The 19759-nt window shown below is 36.1% G+C and overlaps 1 protein-coding gene across 5 annotated transcripts in view; it reads right to left on the bottom strand.

The window, feature by feature from the left end:
- The window catches only part of side-VII (sidestep VII transmembrane protein), a 1783907-nt gene that overhangs the window by 1116205 nt on the left and 647943 nt on the right, over window positions 1-19759 (bottom strand). For all 5 annotated transcript variants that reach the window (XM_073992696.1, XM_073992713.1, XM_073992706.1 and 2 more), the window contains one exon: window positions 16878-17084. In XM_073992696.1, the coding sequence (XP_073848797.1) occupies window positions 16878-17084 (207 nt within the window). The remainder of the gene's footprint in view (window positions 1-16877; window positions 17085-19759) is intronic.

Raw genomic sequence — 19759 nt, 5'->3', positions numbered from 1 at the left:
TATTTTTTTTCCAAAAATTCCCCAAAAGTAATTTAGTGAGCATCCAATATGGCGATTATGTATAAATAATCATGTATGTTTATGTAAAATATTTTGTAGGGTTATGTATTGTCTTTGGTAAACGACGATTCTTGCAAAAATTTTCCACAAAAATATATGTAAAACTTGCAAAGTTATGGCTGTTAAATGGTGACGCCAAAAAGTTGCCACATTTGTATATAAAGGCCCTGATTAGGCCCTAATTAGCTCGTTGCTTACTTTGCTTGCTCTCAAATGTCAATTTTTAATTTGAGCCAACATTGGTTTAAAAACGCTGAGACAGCAAGATTTCAGACAACAGTATCGCTTCAAAAACGTTTTATTTAAAAAAGCTTTGTTCCTTTACTTTTTTAATGGTAAGGGTGGTAAAAGAGAAAAGTGTCAAAATTGCTCAAAATTGCTCTCTCATGAACATTTTTAACAGAAAAGTAAAGGAACGGAGAAATGGTAGATGTGGCAGCAATGTCAAAAAGAAACATAAAAAAATCAATTTTCGTCTTTAATTTCACAGTTTTTAATTTAGTTTTTTCAGTGTTCGACTTTTTCTTCTGTTTTTCGTCCACTTTCTTTTTCATTGTGAAATAATCGTCAAACAAAAGTCGAAAAAGCAGTTCTGCCATTTTTTAACTGCAGAAATTTTGCTGGTAGCCTGTGGTAGAAGAGAAAGCCATTCTCGCTCTCTCTCCACTCTCACTTCAGGTTATATCAATTACTTACTTAGACCGAACTAAGAAAAAATCTCCAATTCTCTCTGTTTAGTGCTTCGCTTTCTGGAATACCGCGCCTTGTCATCTCTTCATCCAATTGTTTGCGCCATCTATTCTTTTGCCTGCCAATTCTGCGTGCACCGCCATGTAACCCGAATTTATACGCCTTTTTAGCGGGTTCATCATCGCTCATTCTTATTATATGGCCTAGCCAACGCAATCGCTGCATCTCGATACGTTTAACTATATTGATGTCGTTGTATAGCAGATACAGCTCGTGGTTCATACGACGTCGATATTCACCGTCAACGCAGATTGGTCCGTAGATCTTTTGAAGAATTTTTCTCTCAAACACGCCAAGCACTGCCTAATCTGCTTGCGCAAGAACCCAGGCTTCGGAACCATATGTACATCAGCACGGGTAGTATCAGTGTTTTGTAAAGCTATTTTTTTTGACGAGTTGGGCTTTGTTTTTGAAGTGCTTACTTAAGCCAAAGTAGCATCTATTGGCCAATACAGGTCTTCTTTTTATTTCACAACTGATGACGTTTGTTGTGTTTACGGCGGTGCCGAGGTATACGAAGTCTTTTACTACCCCAAAATTATAGGAACCAACTTCAACAGTTGGTCCGATCTCAATGGACGCATTGCGCGTCGACACCATCAACTTGGTCTTCTCGCCGTTTACCGCCAGACACACTTTGGCAGATTCTCCTTCGACCTTCATAAAGGTATCGGTTACTTCTTTTATGATCGTCCCATGATGTCTATATCATCAGCATAAGCAAGTAACATGTGGCTGTTGGTGTAGATTGTGCCACTTCTTTTGTCGCTTGCCTCTCGTATAACCTTTCCTTGCAGGATGTTGAAAAGATCACACGAAAGGCTGTCTTCTTGCCTGAAACCTCTTTTGGTACAAAACTCTTCGAAAAGGTTCTTTCCTATTTTAACTGAAGATCTTGTGTCAGTTAGAGTCATTTTACAAAGCCGAATGAGCTTTGTGGGGTTACCAAATTCAGACATGGCTTTGAATATCTTTGAACGTAGCGGGCTGTCGAAGGCTGCTTTATAATCGACAAAAAGGTGGTAGGTGTCGATCTGCATCTCTTGGGTCTTCTCCAGGACTTGCCGTAGGGTAAATACCTGGTCAATGCACGATAGGGCCAATGGCAGGTTTTTGAGGCAAAAAGTCATTTTTTCAAGTCAGTGATTGAAATCAAATAATAACACTTTCAAACCTCCAAAACCAAAAAATTACACTCTGGCAAAGGCCCCCGGCGACATGCGAAGCTGCCAAAGATGTCATAATTTTCATTCCGTTTATTTCTGACATTCAGTCGTAATTAAACAATTTAAGTATTTTGGCGCCAACACCTGATCTGTTGATTTTATATATTTCTTAAAATGGAAAATACGGGTAATGGTATGTAAATTAAGATTATTTTTAAAAATGTAAATGTAATATTAGATGTGGTCAATAATTTGTTGTCAGTAAGTGATGTTTTTTGATGTAGTCTGTGGTATCGTCCATTTGTTCTTTGGAGTAGAACTTTCGGTATCGGGGTGTATTCTCGTATAAATATGTATCTGGTGAAAGTTGACAATGCCGGCTAACAGATTTTGAACAGAAATTTTATACTTGCGAATAAAAAAATTATCAATTTCCAGATTTCGTAAAACCTAAAAATTTGGATATTTTTAATTTTTGATTCCAAAATCAGCGAAAACCTAAACGTTATAGTCTGGATTTCTCCGAAATGTGGATTATAGTGAAGGAAGAAAACTTGCTTCGGAAGTCTCCTATGAACAAGGCAACCATACCAAGCTCTTTTTTCTAGACCTAATTCCGTCACACATTTTAAATTTCATCAAAATTGGACAGAATTTGCGTGTTTGTTGCACCAAATACCTCAAATCGGGCTAAAATATATATGGCAGCTATATCCAAATCTAAACCGATTTCAATGTAATTTGGCAAACATATTTCTAGACCGAATCCTGTCACACGTTTCAAATTTCAACGAAATTGGACAGAAATTGCGTGTTTGTTGCACCAAATACCTCAAATCGGACGAAAATATATATGGGAGCTATATCCAAATCTGAACCGATTTCAAAATAACTTGGCAAACGTGTTTGGTCCATCAATTACTCGAAATCCGTCGAACATATATATGAGAGCTATATCTATATATGAACCGATATCAACCAAATTTGGCACATTAGTTTCTAGGCCGATTATAAACATCTTCACGAAATTTTGAAGGTCTAGCTTGCTCCTGTGATGTTTTGCCTTAAAAACCTGTCATCGGCCCCATCGTGCAATGGTGGACTTGCCAGGAATAAAGCCGCATTGGTATGGTCCAATTATTTCGTTGACCATGGGCTTTAATCGTTCGCACAATATCCCTGACACAATCGTGTAGGCAATAAGGAGAAGACTTATGCTCTTATAGTTGGAGCATACAGTCTTATCTCCTTTCTTATGGACGGGACACAGGATGCTCAGGTTCCAATCATCGTGTACTATTTCTTCCTCCCAGATGGAGCTAACTAGCTTATGCATACATCTCATCAGCGTGTCGCCTCCGGTTTTAAACAGCTCGGCTGGTAGGCCATCAGCTACTGCTGCCTTATTATTCTTCAGCCGGTTTATTGCTGTCTGTACCTCATCTTGGCCCGGTGGTATACATTCAAAACCATCTTCTGGGATTGGATCTGTGGTATCTTCGTCGACTTCGCCACTTTTGGATACCAACAGTTTGGAAAAATTATCTTTCCATATCCTTAGCACACTATCTGTATCAGTAACCAGATTTCCTTGCTTGTAGAGACCAGCAGGATGTGCCAGTTCCAAAGGCATCAGTTTGATGTTTCACTCCTTGGAAGAATTTTCGGACTTCATACTGTCTCCTGTGCATCTCTATTTATTCACACTCCCGCTTTTCCCTCTCTCTCTTTTTCCCGCGAAAAAGACGTTTCTCCTCTCTCCTTTGCTCCCGATACCTCTCTCGTGCGCTACGCGTTGCTACTGATTGTAAAGTAGCCCTATATGCCGCATTTTTCTCTTCGGTAGCAGCAAGACACTCCTGGTCATACCATGGATTCCTTGGTGGAGGTCTATGGTATACAAGTACTGATTTTGCGGCTGTTTGCATGGAGTGGGCACTGTTTTGTCATTGTCCTGATATGTTATCGGGACGAGGAGTGCTTTGATTAAACAGTTGAGCCAATTGAGTGGAGTATGCTATCTGTTGTGATTGCAGCTTACCGATGTCCAACTTCCGTGTTGTGTCTGTTCGCACTTTGTTTGCTACGTTTAATCTGGTACGTACCTTTGCTGCAACGAGGTAGTGGTCCGACTCTATGTTTGTACCTCTGAACGATCGTACATCTAACACGCTTGATGCATGTCTTCCATCTATCACAACGTGATCAATTCAATTTATGAATATCGAGATGCTTAAATCTGGTACTGCTAACTACCAAGTTTCTTGCAGCTTGCAAAGTCTATCAGCCTCATACCATTGTCAGATATTTCACTGTGGAGACTGAATTTCCCGACTGTTGGGCCAAAGATATTCTCCTCTCCAATTTTGGCATTAAAATCGCCTAGTATAATTTTAATGTCATGGGCAGGGCAAGGGTCATAAGTTTCTTCTAAGCGCTCGTAAGAATTGCAGCGAGTCTTTCATTCACTGGGGTGAAGCTGTACACCAGATGTTTTAACCTCCGACCAACTACAAATCCGCAACCAAACTCATGCTTTGTGTCATGGCAGCTATAATACAGTGCGTCACCTTTAGGTGTTGTTGTGACGCCTTTCCCATTCCATCGTATTTCCTGTATGGCTGTAATGTCGGCCTTGTACTTTTCAAGTACATCTGCCAATGCGTAAACTGCACCTTCTCTTTAAAGAGTGTGAACATTCCAGGTGCAGATTCGCAGATCATGGTCCTTAAAACGTTTGCGGGGTTCGTCAACTTTAGAGGGGTTTGTTTTTCTTTTCTTTCGTTTTTTCATAGTAGGCTGTTTTTTCTAGGGGAGGGTTACTAACCCGACGCCCAAACCCAAGTTTTTAACGCGGCAAATGTTAGCTCACTACCTTTAACGGATGTTAAAGGCAGCTACCCCAGGTGACACCACGGGGAGGTCAGTGTCCACTTGAGATGAGAGAGGGACCAAGATAAATCCTGGGCTATGCCATGTTAATGCCGGTCAGGACCGTTCCTTGGTATCTTCCATCACCTACGTCACTCCGTCGGGATTAATGAAATAAAAACCAATTGCCCTTTATAAACGTAAGAGGCAAGTTTAAAAATGACCGAAAAAATTGCTTCAAGTAAAGTCGCCTTATGTAAATGGGGGCCTAAAAACCCACACAGAAATATTGAATATTTCTGCTATTTTCGGTTGACATTTTCACAGTTCAGCATTATGAATAACTAAGTTTCTTTCGGCAATCGTTGTGTGGCGTCCCATGGTCTTAATTCGAAAAATTTGATGTCTCAGCTGGCAAACTAAAAAAACAACTGTCGCAATATTGTGCTTATAATTTTAACACAGGAATAACTCTTAACCATTATAAAATTGTAAGTATTGTACTGAAATGTTTTGCTAGGAGTCGCAACAAAACAGCAAAAAATAAAGGACATCAAATACTACTTTTCTCCCAACGTATCCGATTTCACTTGGGGAACCTTCCGAATATGTCGCTTGTTCCAAGGAATCTAAACTCGAAATGTGGAAATATGGGAACCTACCGACTATCTCCTGGCGACAACTTTCAAAATATCTTTGCACGTGTATTCTATTTTTCGAGCCTCTTTCAGAATCTGCGCGGCGTTTATTGTTATTGTTTATTACTTACACTTCTTATTATTGTTGTTTTGCCACTAAAAGATTTTTGTGTGAACTTTCTTTTTGATTCAAGGTTTATAAGACAATTCAGGTATAGGCAAAGGGTACGTATTTACAAAGGGTTTAGCACATAACTTGATAAAAAGGTAAGTATTAATGCTTATTGTATGTAAGTATTAGCAATATTCAATTTGCTTATTCACAGATATGTTTAGGTTTCATCACTTTTCAGGTAAGTTTAAGGTGTATAATCAAAAGGTAAGTACAATTTTGGTAAGTATTTCTTTCTTTTGCACAAGGTAAGTATTTTGGATAATAATTTCACAGGTAAGTATAAAAGGCATGTTTAACGAGTGTTTCTTTTCTTTTTACAGGAGTATAATTTTGACAATATAACCATTATGAAATTCACTAATTTTAGAGTTTTTTCGCTTTCAACAAATTCACTTTTTTTGAGTTATGCAGTTTTGCAATTATTTGCATAATTTTGAGTTAACTCCTTTTTAACTTGACTTTCACAGCGGGGGTGGTTATGTCTTGATCGCTTTAAACATCAAACTTCGAGTGAATCCTTCTTATTGGCAAAGTCATAAACAACCTGTTTTGCATTCCAATGCTGATTGGAATGCATAAAGAAGAATGCCCAAAATATGCATACCGCTAGCAACAGTAGTGCACCAATTAAATAACACATAGCGTATTGAATAAAAATATAGCACCACATTAAAAAGGGTACATTCATGTACATTACTCCCGCGTCGTGAGATCTGTGAATAAAAAGGAGTTTAATTTGTAGGCATATTTCTAATAGGGCCTGAAAATACATATCCTGGTTTTGAATTAAACGCCTTCACATCTCCAACTCCTGCAGGTGTACAGCCTTCCTGGTTGATTGCAGAATAGGTATCAGCCTCCAATTCCAAGTCAATGGGGATGTTGCTGCGTGGGTATGGGTCAGCGAGAGCTTGCGACGTAAAGTACGATGTAGGATCTGCTAACATTGGGTCGGAGTAGGGTCTTCTAGGCAATTCATCTGTTATGATGGCGTTGACTTTTAGGGCCCAAGTACCGTTTACCTTACTGGCCATAATTTTGAAGGTTACAAATCGGCGGTTTTGATATAATACCGATCTAAGGCCAAGCCTTCGGAATGTTGAGTAGGCAATTCTGGACATCGTTGCCGACTGACAGATAAGTGCACGCACGGTCTTCCAGTTGTCGATGCTGTCGGTTGCGACACGAACTAGGGCAGTTGGGATGAATACCAAGTCCAACGAGATAGGTGGCACTACAATTGGTGCTGGTTGTAGAGTGTTCTCTAATTGTAGACCCCCATGTAATAAGGTGTGATGTCGATGGTCGCACCTTCGGCAGCCCGTCAAACTGGTGCAGTCCGGCGCCAGATGACTACGAGCCAGGCAATTACGGCAGTATCTTCTTCGTTCCACGGTCTCGTATCGCTGGAAAGCCGACTGTTCTCTAAACCTGGGGCATGTTTTTATAGAGTGGTAATCTTGACATAGCCCGCAGGAGTACTGCCAAAAACTCGGACGCTCTCTCGCTGACCAGACCTGCTTCTTGATTGGTGTCGTCCAATTGGATGCGGTTCCTGCTGTTGCCGTTGTTGATGCTGCTGTTTTTGTGGCTGTTGATGTTGTGGCTGTTGTTGACGTTGCTGTTGTTGTGGGCGATTTTATTCCTGACGCCTGTTTGGGGTCTCTCTTCCTCTTCTTCTTCCCAATCTCTGTCTAGGAGGTAGGCAGCCATATCTGTAATAAAAAGAGTGAGAGGAGTACCAAGTTTTTTAAATGAAGGGGGTCCGACTAGTCAGTCGGTGAGAAGCTTGACTACCTTTGCAATGGGTCGACTCGAGATGCCAAGTGAAGTTTTGATGTCTACTACTCTAATATTATCGTCCACCCCTTTGTATGTCTTAACAACTCGCCCCAACTTCCATTCAGTGGGCGACAAGCGATCATCTTTTACGACTACAAGATCGCCGTCTTTTAAGTTGTCTTTCTGATACTTCCATTTGTGTCATCTATGAAGTTCAGTTAAGTATTCATTTTTCCATCTATGGCAAAAATGATGTGAAATTATTTTAAGTCGCTCCCAGCGATTAACATTTGAAATGTCGCAGTCAGAAATATCAGTTTCTGCTGGATCTAGCATAGGTGCTCCAATGAGAAAATGAGCTGGTGTTAAAGGAGCTATTTCATTAGGGTCAGCATTGGAATGTGAGAAGTCTTTATGAACTTGGAAAACTAGACAACACCATAAGAGAAATGCAAAGACTACAAACTGATATCCTGGGTATCAGTGAAACGTGGTGGACGGAGGATGCAGAATTTATTTCCCAGAACGTAAAAATTTATCATTCCGGAAACAGAGAGGGAATGGTAAAAAGTCACATAGGGACCTGTGTCACTGGATACGTTCCAATTTCTGATAGGGCGATGATGATAAAAATATCTGCAAAACCAATAAACATGAATATAATACAAGTATATGCACCCACAAGCGATAGCGATAACGATGAATTGGAACAGTTTTATTGCGACGTTCAAAAGTTATTAAAGATGACAAAACCCCACGACATTACCATAATCCAGGGCGATTTTAATGCTAAAGTTGGGCAAGAAAAAACAAACGGAATCACAGGAAAATTTGGCTTAGGACAACGGAATGAAAGAGGAGAACGACTGATACAATTCTGTCAGGAACACAATTTTAAGGTTGCGAATACTATGTTTCGCCTCCATCCAAGACGACTTTACACCTGGAAATCGCCACAGGATAATAACAGAAACATTGTTCGAAACCAAATTGATTACATTTCAATAAATACGCGAGATTCCTCTTGCATAAATAAATGTTCTACGTACCCAGGAGCTGATGTACCCTCGGACCATAACCTTCTGCTGTGCAAATTACAGATAAAGCTAACTACCATCCGAAAGAAAAAACCAAAGAAAAGAGTTAACATTCAAAAATTAAACGATCCCTCCACTAAACAAACCATGAAAAATCACCTTAATGTAGAACTACACAATATTGATGGAGAAGACATCGAGAATTTATGGAATAATGTAAAAAACTCCATGAATACCATAACCAGCAATATCCTTGGAAGCACAACATCTAAAAGAGAAGACACGTGGATGACGGACGAAATACGCCCGCTTCGCATAGAAAGGATTAGATGAAAGTGACCTTAAATGCATTAGAAACCTGTACTGGCAACAGATAGCCAACATTCATATAGATGGTGAACTTACCAACGATGTTCCTATTTCAAAAGGCGTAAGGCAGGGTTGTATACTATCCCCTCTTCTGTTTAATGTGTATTCCCAAAAAATATTTGAGGAGTCAATATGTGGGAAAAATATCGGAATTAGAATAAATAATACATTCATAAACAATATACGTTATGCCGACGACACCACATTACTTGCAAGCACCCTCGCAGGATTACAAAGGCTAGTAGATGCTCTTGAACATTCTAGTACGTCATATGCCTTAAAGATTAATATAATGAAGACGAAGTATATGATTATAAGTAGAAGAAATATCGAATCCAACATTCCCTTATACATTAATGGAACTCAAATAGAAAGAGTCTCCAAATTCAAATACCTCGGAGTGCAAATTAATGACCACTGGGACATATCAAAGGAAATAAAATGCCGAATTGAAATGGCAAGAAACTCTTTTTTTAAATATAGAAAAATACTAACGAGCCATGACATAACCATGGAAACTAAAAAACGATTTGTTAAATGCTACATATAGTCCGTTTTATTATACTCGGCAGAAACATGGACGCTAAAAGCAGCAGACGAAAGAAGACTGCGCTCGTTTGAGGTTTGGATATACCGACGGATCTTATAAATATCCTGGACAGATCACATCTCAAATAATGAAGTACTGAGACGAATGAATACCAAAAGTCAAATGATCAGATTGATAAAAGCGAGAAAAACTGCTTATTTGGGACACCTTATGAGAAATAGCAAATATAATCTCCTCCAAGCTATCATAAGAACCAAAATAGAAGGACACCGACCAAGAGGAAGACGAGAAATAACATGGATCAAAAACATTCAGGAATGGACAGGACACCAAGATGAAATAAGCCTTTTAAGCGCCGCCAGAAACAGAGAACTAGCTATAATTGAATGAAAAGATTTAACGCCGGCCTCCCACAAACCACCCATGTGAGCAGCGCCAGGTGGTATGAATTTCCACTCTAATTCAGAGGCACCCACAAAATTTGTGCCGTTATCTGAATACACAACCTCTCCGACGTATAGAACGAGTGAAAGCAGCTAATAATGATTGGGTGGAAAGGTCGCTAGTTGCCTCTAAGTGAATCGCTTTGGCAGCGAAACATATGAAAACGCAAACATAACCTTTTGAAATGAGAATTGATTTTGGTTATGTTTTATACAGGGTACAAAATTTGCAATTGTGAATCGTCTTTTTAACCAAGATTTTTAGTTTAGACGCGGGTCAATAGCTGATTTCCCCCATACAAACTTACTTTGTGTGTAAATTCGACTAGAAGTTGAGACAATTTTGCAACATATGGTAACAAGATTAGATGTCGTTCGTTTTCTGTTAACGCCGGTGATTGTACGAGACGACCATTGGCTCTAATAATCTAATTCAGAGTCGCAAGACTACTACTATATGGAAGTCTCTGTTTTCTTTGTAATAACTCGCACTCATTTTCGAAAAAAATTTTCTGGATGACCAAGATAAGTAAACGTTTAACATGTTGAATATCTTCAAGAGACAATTCGGGAGAGGCTCTTTAATCTCTCTTCCAGAATCTTCTAGCGTATGTATATGCTCGGTAGGCTCATGGCAAGACTGAAAAATTCTTTAAAGGGTCATTTCTTATAAGTTCTTTCATAGAATCAGTTGTCAGAGTCGTAAGTGTCAATACTTTGGCGGATTTCTTTTCTAAGTTTGTATCTTCGGGTATGTTATTCGGGGGCCAAACGGTTTTTTGATATTTTAACCACTGTGGTCCATGCCACCATAAATCATGCATTTTTAAATCGGTCGGAGAACATCCTCGACTTGCTACGTCAGCTGGATTAGCCTCAGAGTCAATGGAAGTTGTATTGAGCGAAGAATTGTTTTGTGAGTTTCTAGCGGTTTCGGGTATTGGACCGCCTATTATCCAACCGAATACTGTTTTTTACGCTAAGAATGAGCCAAGAGATTTTATTGGAGTTCCTATTGTGAAAACTAAGGGTCCTATATCCATCCCTATGAGAAGATCGACAGGTTGACTTATGTGGAATTTCGAGTCAGCTAAGTTAAGACCAATAATATTTGTAAGTTTATCCTTTTCTATGTTTTGTGAAGGCAACTTAGACGGAAGGGTCTTCCAGACTGGTGCCCACATATCTAGTTCAAAGCTAGGGTCTAAATGAGAACACAAAGTGAAAAGACAAGATTTTGTAAAAGTTTCGGAGACTATTTGGCTAAGTCCTGTAACATGAACAAGGTTTTTCTTGGTTTTTGTTTTTAAGTTTTTCTGATATAAATGTACATTGTGATCCAGGGTCAATAATTGCTCTGGCATCTTATCATTGTCCTCTATTTTCGACCTGTACTATAGCAGTGAAAAGCGAATATGCACTAGGTTTATGTTCGAAAACTCTATGATCTTGTAGAGTCATGGTTGTAACGTTTTGTGGTTCTGTGGTCTGTTTTGTGGTTGTGAGAGCTGAAGCACTAGTACTAGGGCGTACTTCATCTCTTGCTAAGTTGTAATTTTGTGTTTGTTGTTGGGTGTCTGTTTCCTTATGTAACATGGAATGGTGTCTCATATTGCAAGTACGACAACCAAACCGACTTTTACATTCCTTGACGCCGTGATTCGACGAAATACAATTATAGCAAAGGTGTGAGATTTTGACTAAGTGAATTCTGTCATTTACAGATTTTCTTATAAACTGAGAACAATCTCTAACAAAGTGATTTGCCTTACAAAGTGGACATTTTTGTGTATTTTGAATCTTTTTTTTTTTTTTTGTTGATTCGAAGTTTGTTTGTTGATTGAACCTCCTTGTGATTGAGACTTAGACCACGTATTGGTCTGAAATGTATTGGTAAATTTCGATTATTTACTAAAGTCTGGTTTTTGCTGAGAAAATTTGTTTGTTGGCTTAATATTCCCAACAGATTCTAAAGTTTAAAAATTGTGGGTCAAATAGTCGTTGACTTGTTCCCACGTGGGTAAAGTTTTGATATCTTTCAAAGAATTTTCAAATTCTTCTAAGAAAGATCAAGGTAATTTCGGGGAGCAAAGATAAATGATGATCGGATCGGATCAACATCTAAGGTCTCAAGAGTCTGACTACAACTATTTATCGTACGTTGATGTCTTGGAATTGCGCTACTTGTATCAAATGCTACATTGGGTAAATTAAAGAGAATTTTTATATGCTCGTTGACCTGCATCCTTTTGTTTTCATATCGCTCAGTTAGATTTTTCCACGCCAACTCGAAGCCATCGTTTGTAAGTGGTACTTGGCTGACTATCTCTCTAGCTTCTCCTGTCGTTTTCTGAGTCAAATGGAAGAGTTTTTGAACATTACTTAGTTTCGAATTTTTAATATGAATCGCTGTAAAGAGGTCTCGGAACGTAGGTCACTCGCTGTAACCTCCACTGAATGTGTCTGTGTCACATGGTGGAAGGCTTTAAATAGGTGTAAATTCTACTCCAGTATTGGGCTTTTGCGTCATTTGAGATTCCTTTTTAACTTTCTCTTCTGCTTCTTTCTGCTTAACTAACTGAATTTGCCCGTTAATCGCACCTATAGCGTTCTTATACGTGTCGATGGCTTCTAGATAAAAAGTTTTTAGCATATTTTTGTCAACATCTTTTTCACCTTCCCCTGCGACATGATCCCTGCATTCTTCATACGCTCTTTTTACTTGGTCATAAATCGAATCTAGCTGGACTCTTGATGCCTTTAATCTATGAATATCACTTTCCGTGTTCGCTATACTTAAAATCACTGCATAATTTTTTAAATCGTTAAGGCAATTTACAAATTTTTCACTATTCTTAGTGAATTGTATCTGTCTTTGGAACAAATTTGCTGATTCACAAAATTGAAAAAGTAGTCCAATCAAGGCGACAAACCTTTTTGTTATTGGGTAAAACAGAGTCAAAAAATGTTGTCTTAGCAAAATTTTGATGTTAATTTCCAAATAAATTAACAAAGTGATATTTTGTAGATTAGAGTCAAATCGATAAATCTTTCCTCAATTGCCAGTATAGACAACTAAAATTATTTGATTCCAATTGTTGTACGTGAAGAACGCAAGAAAATGTTTAGAGAAGTTGAAAAGTTTAATCAAGATTGGCAAAAATTTTTCCAAAACAAGTCGAAGAAAAATGTGTGTTATCCCGAGAAATTACAAGTTCCCAAAACAGTGAATTGCAGTAATAACAAGGTTGCAATATAAAATCCCCTTACTTTCTGTGTAAAAGGATTTAAATTGTTTGTTAAACAGCAAATTTGATCAGAAAAAGTAAAATGATTTTTGCTAATATATAGTTGGTTTTTGAATAATTCTCTAAATCAACAAATATTCTAATGACGCTTTTGTAACTAATTTGTTTAGAAAATGATTTCACTTTAAGCCAGACGAAGTTTTTCAGCAGATTATTGGTTTTGGGTGGAAATCAAACAGTTTTAGTAAAGACACGAGTCAAGAAACCGCTACATCCCAGCAAACAATGATGAAATTATTTAGGGTCAAAAATTCCAATTTTTTTCAAACAGAAATCCATAAAATGTTGTAAATTTGCAGAACAAATGTTTCAAACATACAAATCAATTGATTCAAGTGCCAAAAATTTTTAGCAAAGTGTTTTTGTTTTTTCTTTTATTTCTGACTATTTTTATAAATTTAAAATATACAAGTAATGTTTTTTGTAATTCTGTTTTTTCATTGCAAAATATTATATTTAATCTATATTAATATGGAAGAAAATACAGGATCAAAAGTTGAAAATGCAAATCTATTCATAAAAATATTACTTGAGAGTCCGTTATTAGGACTGTTGTATAATGGTGTTTATAACAGTATGTTGTATGTATGATTATAAAATGAAGAATAAATAAACAAAAAAAAGCAAAGTGTTGTACACCAAAAATCTGAAAATATTTCAAATATTTCATCCAAAAATTTTGAAATAAGTTGTAAAATTGTATGAGTATCAAAAATGTATATATAGATTAGTATGAGATAATAAAATTTTTAAAGTGTTTAATATTTTAGGTTAGTTAACCTACAATATTTTGGCGCTTGTCCACCAAACGCTTATGTTTATGGGGTCGATTATGGATGGCAACTCAGCTAATGTTGCGTTGCCAGAACTGAAAATCACACAATTAAAATGAGTGAAACGTCATAATTTTTTTCAAATTCATTCAAAATCAGTGTTTTCAGCATTCGGCTATTAGTTTAATTGTACAAAAGTATGAATTTCAATGCAGAAATGGAATTTTCTATTATTAAATTTTCTGTCGGCAACGCAACTTCAGTTGGGTTGCCATCCATAATCGACCCCTATGTATTTTAAAGGCGCAAAAAATCTGTTTTTTTCCAAAATTTCCCAAAATGGATGTATTGGGAAATCAATATGGCGCTTATGTTATTGTTTGATAAAGGTTTGTGTATGTCACCTTAAAAGCTTCATCCAAAATGGTTTTTAATTTTAGGCTATTTCTCATAAATTGTTTGGTGTGTTGTATGTGTTTTTCGTGTCAATAAATGAGAAAAATATTCAACTTCCCAATGTAATGTTTTCTAAGTGAAGGTTTTTCCAAAAAAAATGGCGGGTCAGAGTTCCAAAACTTCCAAATTATTGTACGAACGGACAAATATTTGTGAGAGAGAAGGTCGACTTTCCACAAGTCGCTCAACAAACCTTCCAATTTTCCACAAAATTTCTCTTTGTATATTCAAAAATGCGTGAGAAAATTTCCAAAATTGAGCGAATTTTCCAAAAATTGCAATATGTAATGCTTTATGTTTGTATGTGTTTGTAAATTTTCAAACCTTCCACAGAGTGATCTGACAAAAATTTAAACTTTGAAGCAATATTTATCCACAAATATTGCTTCAAAGTTTAAATTGAAAAATTTTTGATACAAAATCCCAAATTTCACTAGGTTATATATTTTTGTGTTTGTTCCCACGATCGCGGGTGCAACTTCAGTTCTTTTTTCTAGGGTTACGTAAACAAAACTTGGGTCTTTGCATCCAAAGGTGTCAATTTGTGATAAAATAGCGAGTTATCGTATAAAGGGACAGTGACCGGAGTCAAAATTCGCCGTACCATATGTTCCTTTTTTGATGACACGCTCCAAATCAAAAACTTATTTGTACTCACTTTGATTTCTCCTTTGATTTTAATAGGGGTCTAAAGGTAAGTAGTTGGGGGGTTTAACTTTATGTCCGTCCGCTTTTTCCTCAGCGCCAAATCTCCAAAGGTTTGTATTTGTATGTTGTTTTTTGTTACGCGTCGCCGTTTTCGCGTTTAAATTTGTTTTTTGTTGTTTTGTTTTTGTAGAAATTGTCTTTATTCCACAAATTTGTTGTAGTGTTTGAATGTTCACTTTTTGTTTTTGTAATTTGTTGTGTAACTTTTGATTTTAGTAGTTTTGAAGCTTTTGTTTTGTGTAATAGTTTTGTATAAATTTGTTGAAATATGTTGTTTTTGTTTTCACAGTATGTAGTTTGTTGTAAATTTGGTGTTTAATTTAAAACAAATTTGTTTTTAAACTTTTTTGTTTGTTTAATCGTTCTAGGTTCCACTACATTGGTTTCCACTGCCTTTTTCCTAAATTTTTGATTCCAATGTTTTTTCCAAAAAATATTCACTTTTTTTACTGTTCATTGTTTTTGTTCTTTTACGATTTAGCTTTTTTTGGAAAGATTTGTTCACTTTTTGTAACTTCGCTGTTCCTGTTTTGTTGTTGTAGGATTTTCTCAAATGTTCACAAATATTCCACTTTTTTGCACAATTTATTATTGTAATTGTTAAGATTTTTCTTAACATCACTTTATTCGGCTCGATATGGACCAAATGTTTATAACTTACACTTCTTATTATTGTTATATGTCACTAAAAGATTTTTGTATGAACTTTCTTTTTGATTCAAGGTTTATTGACAATTCAGGTATAGGCAAAGGGTAAGTATTCACAAAGGGTTTAGCACATAACTTGATAAAAAGGTAAGTATTAATGTTTAATGTATGTAGGTATTAGCAATATTCAATTTGCTTATTCACAGATAAGTTTAGGTTTCATCACTTTTCAGGTAAGTATAAGGTGTATAATCAAAAGGTAAGTACAATTTTGGTAAGTATTTCTTTCTTTTGCACAAGGTAAGTATTTTGGATAATAATTTCACAGGTAAGTATAAAAGGTGTGTTTAATGAGGGTTTCTTTTCTTTTTACATTGATATAATTTTGACAATATAACCACTGTGTTATATAAAATTAACTAATTTTAGAGTTTTTTCGCTTTCAACAAATTCACTTTTTTGAGTTATGTAGTTTAAACATCAAACTTCGAGTGAATTCTTCTTATTGGGAAAGTCATAAACAACCTGGTTTGCATTCCAATGTTGATTGGAATACATAAAGAAGAATGCCCAAATACGTTCTCGCTAGCATATACATAAGTACGTCGGAATTTTCATTTCCGCCCTATATATTTTCCAAATTAAATGGTCATGAGCAATGGTGATGTTTCCTTCGGCGCTGCTATTCACTTATTTCAAATTCTAATAAAAGTACAAAAGCTATAATCGATAGCTTAAATAAAAATTTTAAGAACTAAAATTTATTAGTTATGACTTTCATTAACGCCATATTTTTCAAATATATAATGGTTATGAACTCTGATGATTGCATTATTTCATTCGGCAGAACTATTTACTTAATTAAAATTTTAATTAATCTATAAATATTATCAATTATATCAGTAATTGGAATTTTTGAACAATCGAAAAAGGTTCAATGTAATTACTTTTCAAGAAGAGAAAAGAACAATTTGAAGTCCTAATCTAATTTAATATAACTATTTTCACGATTTCTAAGCAAAATAAGATTAGAGTCCTCTCATTTGATCTGCATCTGCATTGACATTTTTATAATTTGTTGGGTCTAACACATTCTAATATGGACGTTAATTCTAGCAGTTCGCTCTTATAAATAATACTTACAATTCATATCAATTTGTACCACTGTCTCTACAGGAGTAGCGCGAGGATGATTACTTGCTCGACAACTAATATGTGATTTTAAGTCGGATCTGCCCAAAGGGCCTAAAGTTAGCTCACTCTCAATGTAGCGCTCCTCGGAAATATATTTAATTTGCGACATTAATTTCATATCGTCCCGAAGCCAGGTTATTTGTGGTATTGGTCTACCTAGAAAACAAAAAAGATGTTAGTTATGAATAGTTTGAAATAAGTTTATATAAATAATGTACAATCTGAAATAAATAGTTGATTTTATTTGAAGGCGGTTACACATTGTTTACCTTTCGGGTATAGTCCGGTCAAAATAGACATTGAAATAGCAAAAATTTCCACAGAGCTGAATTTTGGTGGAGAGCTAGGGTTTGCCATTAGAAGCAACGTCCTAAAAGTCCCCATCTATCCCATGTGTGCAAAAAAATTATTCGGGGTCAAAGGTCAAATTCTAAGGGTTTTTTAGGTTTTCGGATTTATTTTTTTGAAAACGGTTGATCTAATCAAAAAGTGACTAAAGTAAAAAGTGACTAAAGAACTAAAGAAAATTATCTACAAGTTTGACTTTTATAATTTTTTTCCTAGAAGGAACCATTCTTGAGATATAGCTGTTCTAAAAAACACATGATTTTATGCACTTATAAGGGAAATATGCACATATTCAGACGTACCGGCTAAAATAAGCGAAGTAATCGGGTCTGTCCCCCAAAAAATATATATTTTCTTGAAGAGCGAAATTATAGCTATCTTCTAAAAAATAATCCAACAAAATCGGAGCGTGTTTAGTAGAGTTATTCAATGTTAGAGTCATTTTATGCGAAAATAGCCCATTTAACCCACATGTATAATCGAAAGCCCAACGGAAACGACCCTAACGAAAACTCTCCGATTTTTTTCAAGTTTTATTTGAAGGTAGGGTTTCTTGCGCTGATTACCGAAATGTATAATTTTCAACGGTTGCGGATCCGGTTCGCCGGTTATTCGACCCGAAATGCCAAATTTAAAAACCGGGTTAGACCCGGTTCTACCGGACCGATTACTGCAAAGTGGATATCGTTTGAAAGCTTACGGAAGTATCTAACTGGTTCGACTCATAATGTACTTACGTGGCTAATTCTTTATTTGACTTTTAGATCGCGATATCTCGAAAATGGTAAGTCTTTTTTAAGAATCATAAAGACCACTCTTGTAGACAATTATTGAATCTACAACTTTTACTTTACCCGGCTTTTGCTAAGTCTTACCGTTTTTGAGAAAAATTAAAAAACTGAATAATGCCTCCAAAAATGACCTTTGACCCCGAATAACTTGTTTTGCACACATGGGATCGGTGGGGACGTTGCTTCTAATGGCTAACCCTAGCTCTCCACCAAAATTCAGCTTTGTGGGAATTTTTGCTATTTCCCCCTTATACGCATGTCTATTTTGACCGGACTAGTATTTCAACCAGTGATAATGAGCAGAAACCATTTGAAAGATGTAAATATTTTATTAATGTTGAGTCGGAATCCTGAAAAGAATAGGACTGGAGTCGAGTCATTTTTTTGGCTTTTCATGACACCGACTCAACATTAATGAAATGCTTATATCTTTCAAATTATTTCTGCTGTATTTTGCATCGAAAAGTACCAAAATACATCTTGGAAATTATCCCCTGCCCATCTGTTTAAAATATATACAAGTAAAACCTACGTTAAAATCGACTGGGCCGAACTTTGCATACACCCCCCGTCGGAAAACTTTTAATATTTCAAAATATATCAAATAGTAGGGATAATAAGACAAGGATCTATATTTTCATCGAGGACATTCTTTACAGCTTAGAGATTCATTCGATTGGATACAAATTCTGTTCAAGATCAGAAAGCACTACCTTAAATCGAAATTGCTAAATCGACATAGAATATATCCTTCTGCTTATGGATGCACAGTGGATCCACTTGTATGGAGAAAGTGGCCAAAAATATTTTCAGTGCAAATACAGTCGAAATCGCTTATAACGTCGGTCAAGGGACCGGCCAAAATCGGACGCTATAAGCGATAGTCGTTATAAACGATATTTATAAAAGAGGTAAAATTATATTATGTATAGTGACTTTTGGGTATAAATACGTTGTTTTATTAAGCAAATAAATAAAATCAATTCAATTTTTTTACTTTTTCTTTCTATATACTTAAGTATAAATGACTAAAAACAAAATAATAAAAAATAACGATATTAAATTCAGTCTTCAGCAGATATATCACCTTAAAATAGGATATGGTTCTATTTCCAAAAGTTTGTGATTTTTAACTCCGACATAAGTTTTAAATTTAACTCAGATTTTGAAAGGGTGTCCAAAACACATTTTTGTTTGTAACATCTCCTGAGTAAGTACATTTATGAAGAGTTTCTACAGCTAGTAGTATCCGCAATTTCTTCGTAAGACTTGCCTCCATCTAAAACTTCAAACATTATGTCGTCGTCATTATATATGGAAGATGTGAAAACTTTGTCATCGATGTCAACTAATTAGTCAATATCTTCTACGTGTTGGGAGAAATTAGAATGAAGATAAATGTCTTCAGATTCGTTCAAAGGACCATTATCAATCACGGATGATAAAAACAATTACCAATGACAGAAGACATTACATTTTCCATGATTCATCTAACAATAACACGGCTCCAACACATTTAATTTCGTACATTGATCCTTTTCTATTCTTGCCAGGATAGTGGATATTTGCCGATCCGGCAATGCGATTTTAATGATTTTATTCAAGCTTGATTGGCTTGAGACCGACATCTTCGAACATGTTGTACATAAGTTTAGTATTTTGTTGTTGTTTGAGTTTGAAAAAATATACATA

The sequence above is a fragment of the Musca autumnalis genome, unplaced genomic scaffold, assembly GCF_047663935.1.
Source record: "Musca autumnalis isolate F117 unplaced genomic scaffold, ASM4766393v1 scaffold_1, whole genome shotgun sequence".
Lineage (NCBI taxonomy): Eukaryota > Metazoa > Arthropoda > Insecta > Diptera > Muscidae > Musca > Musca autumnalis.
This window is presented reverse-complemented; position numbering and strand designations above follow the sequence as displayed.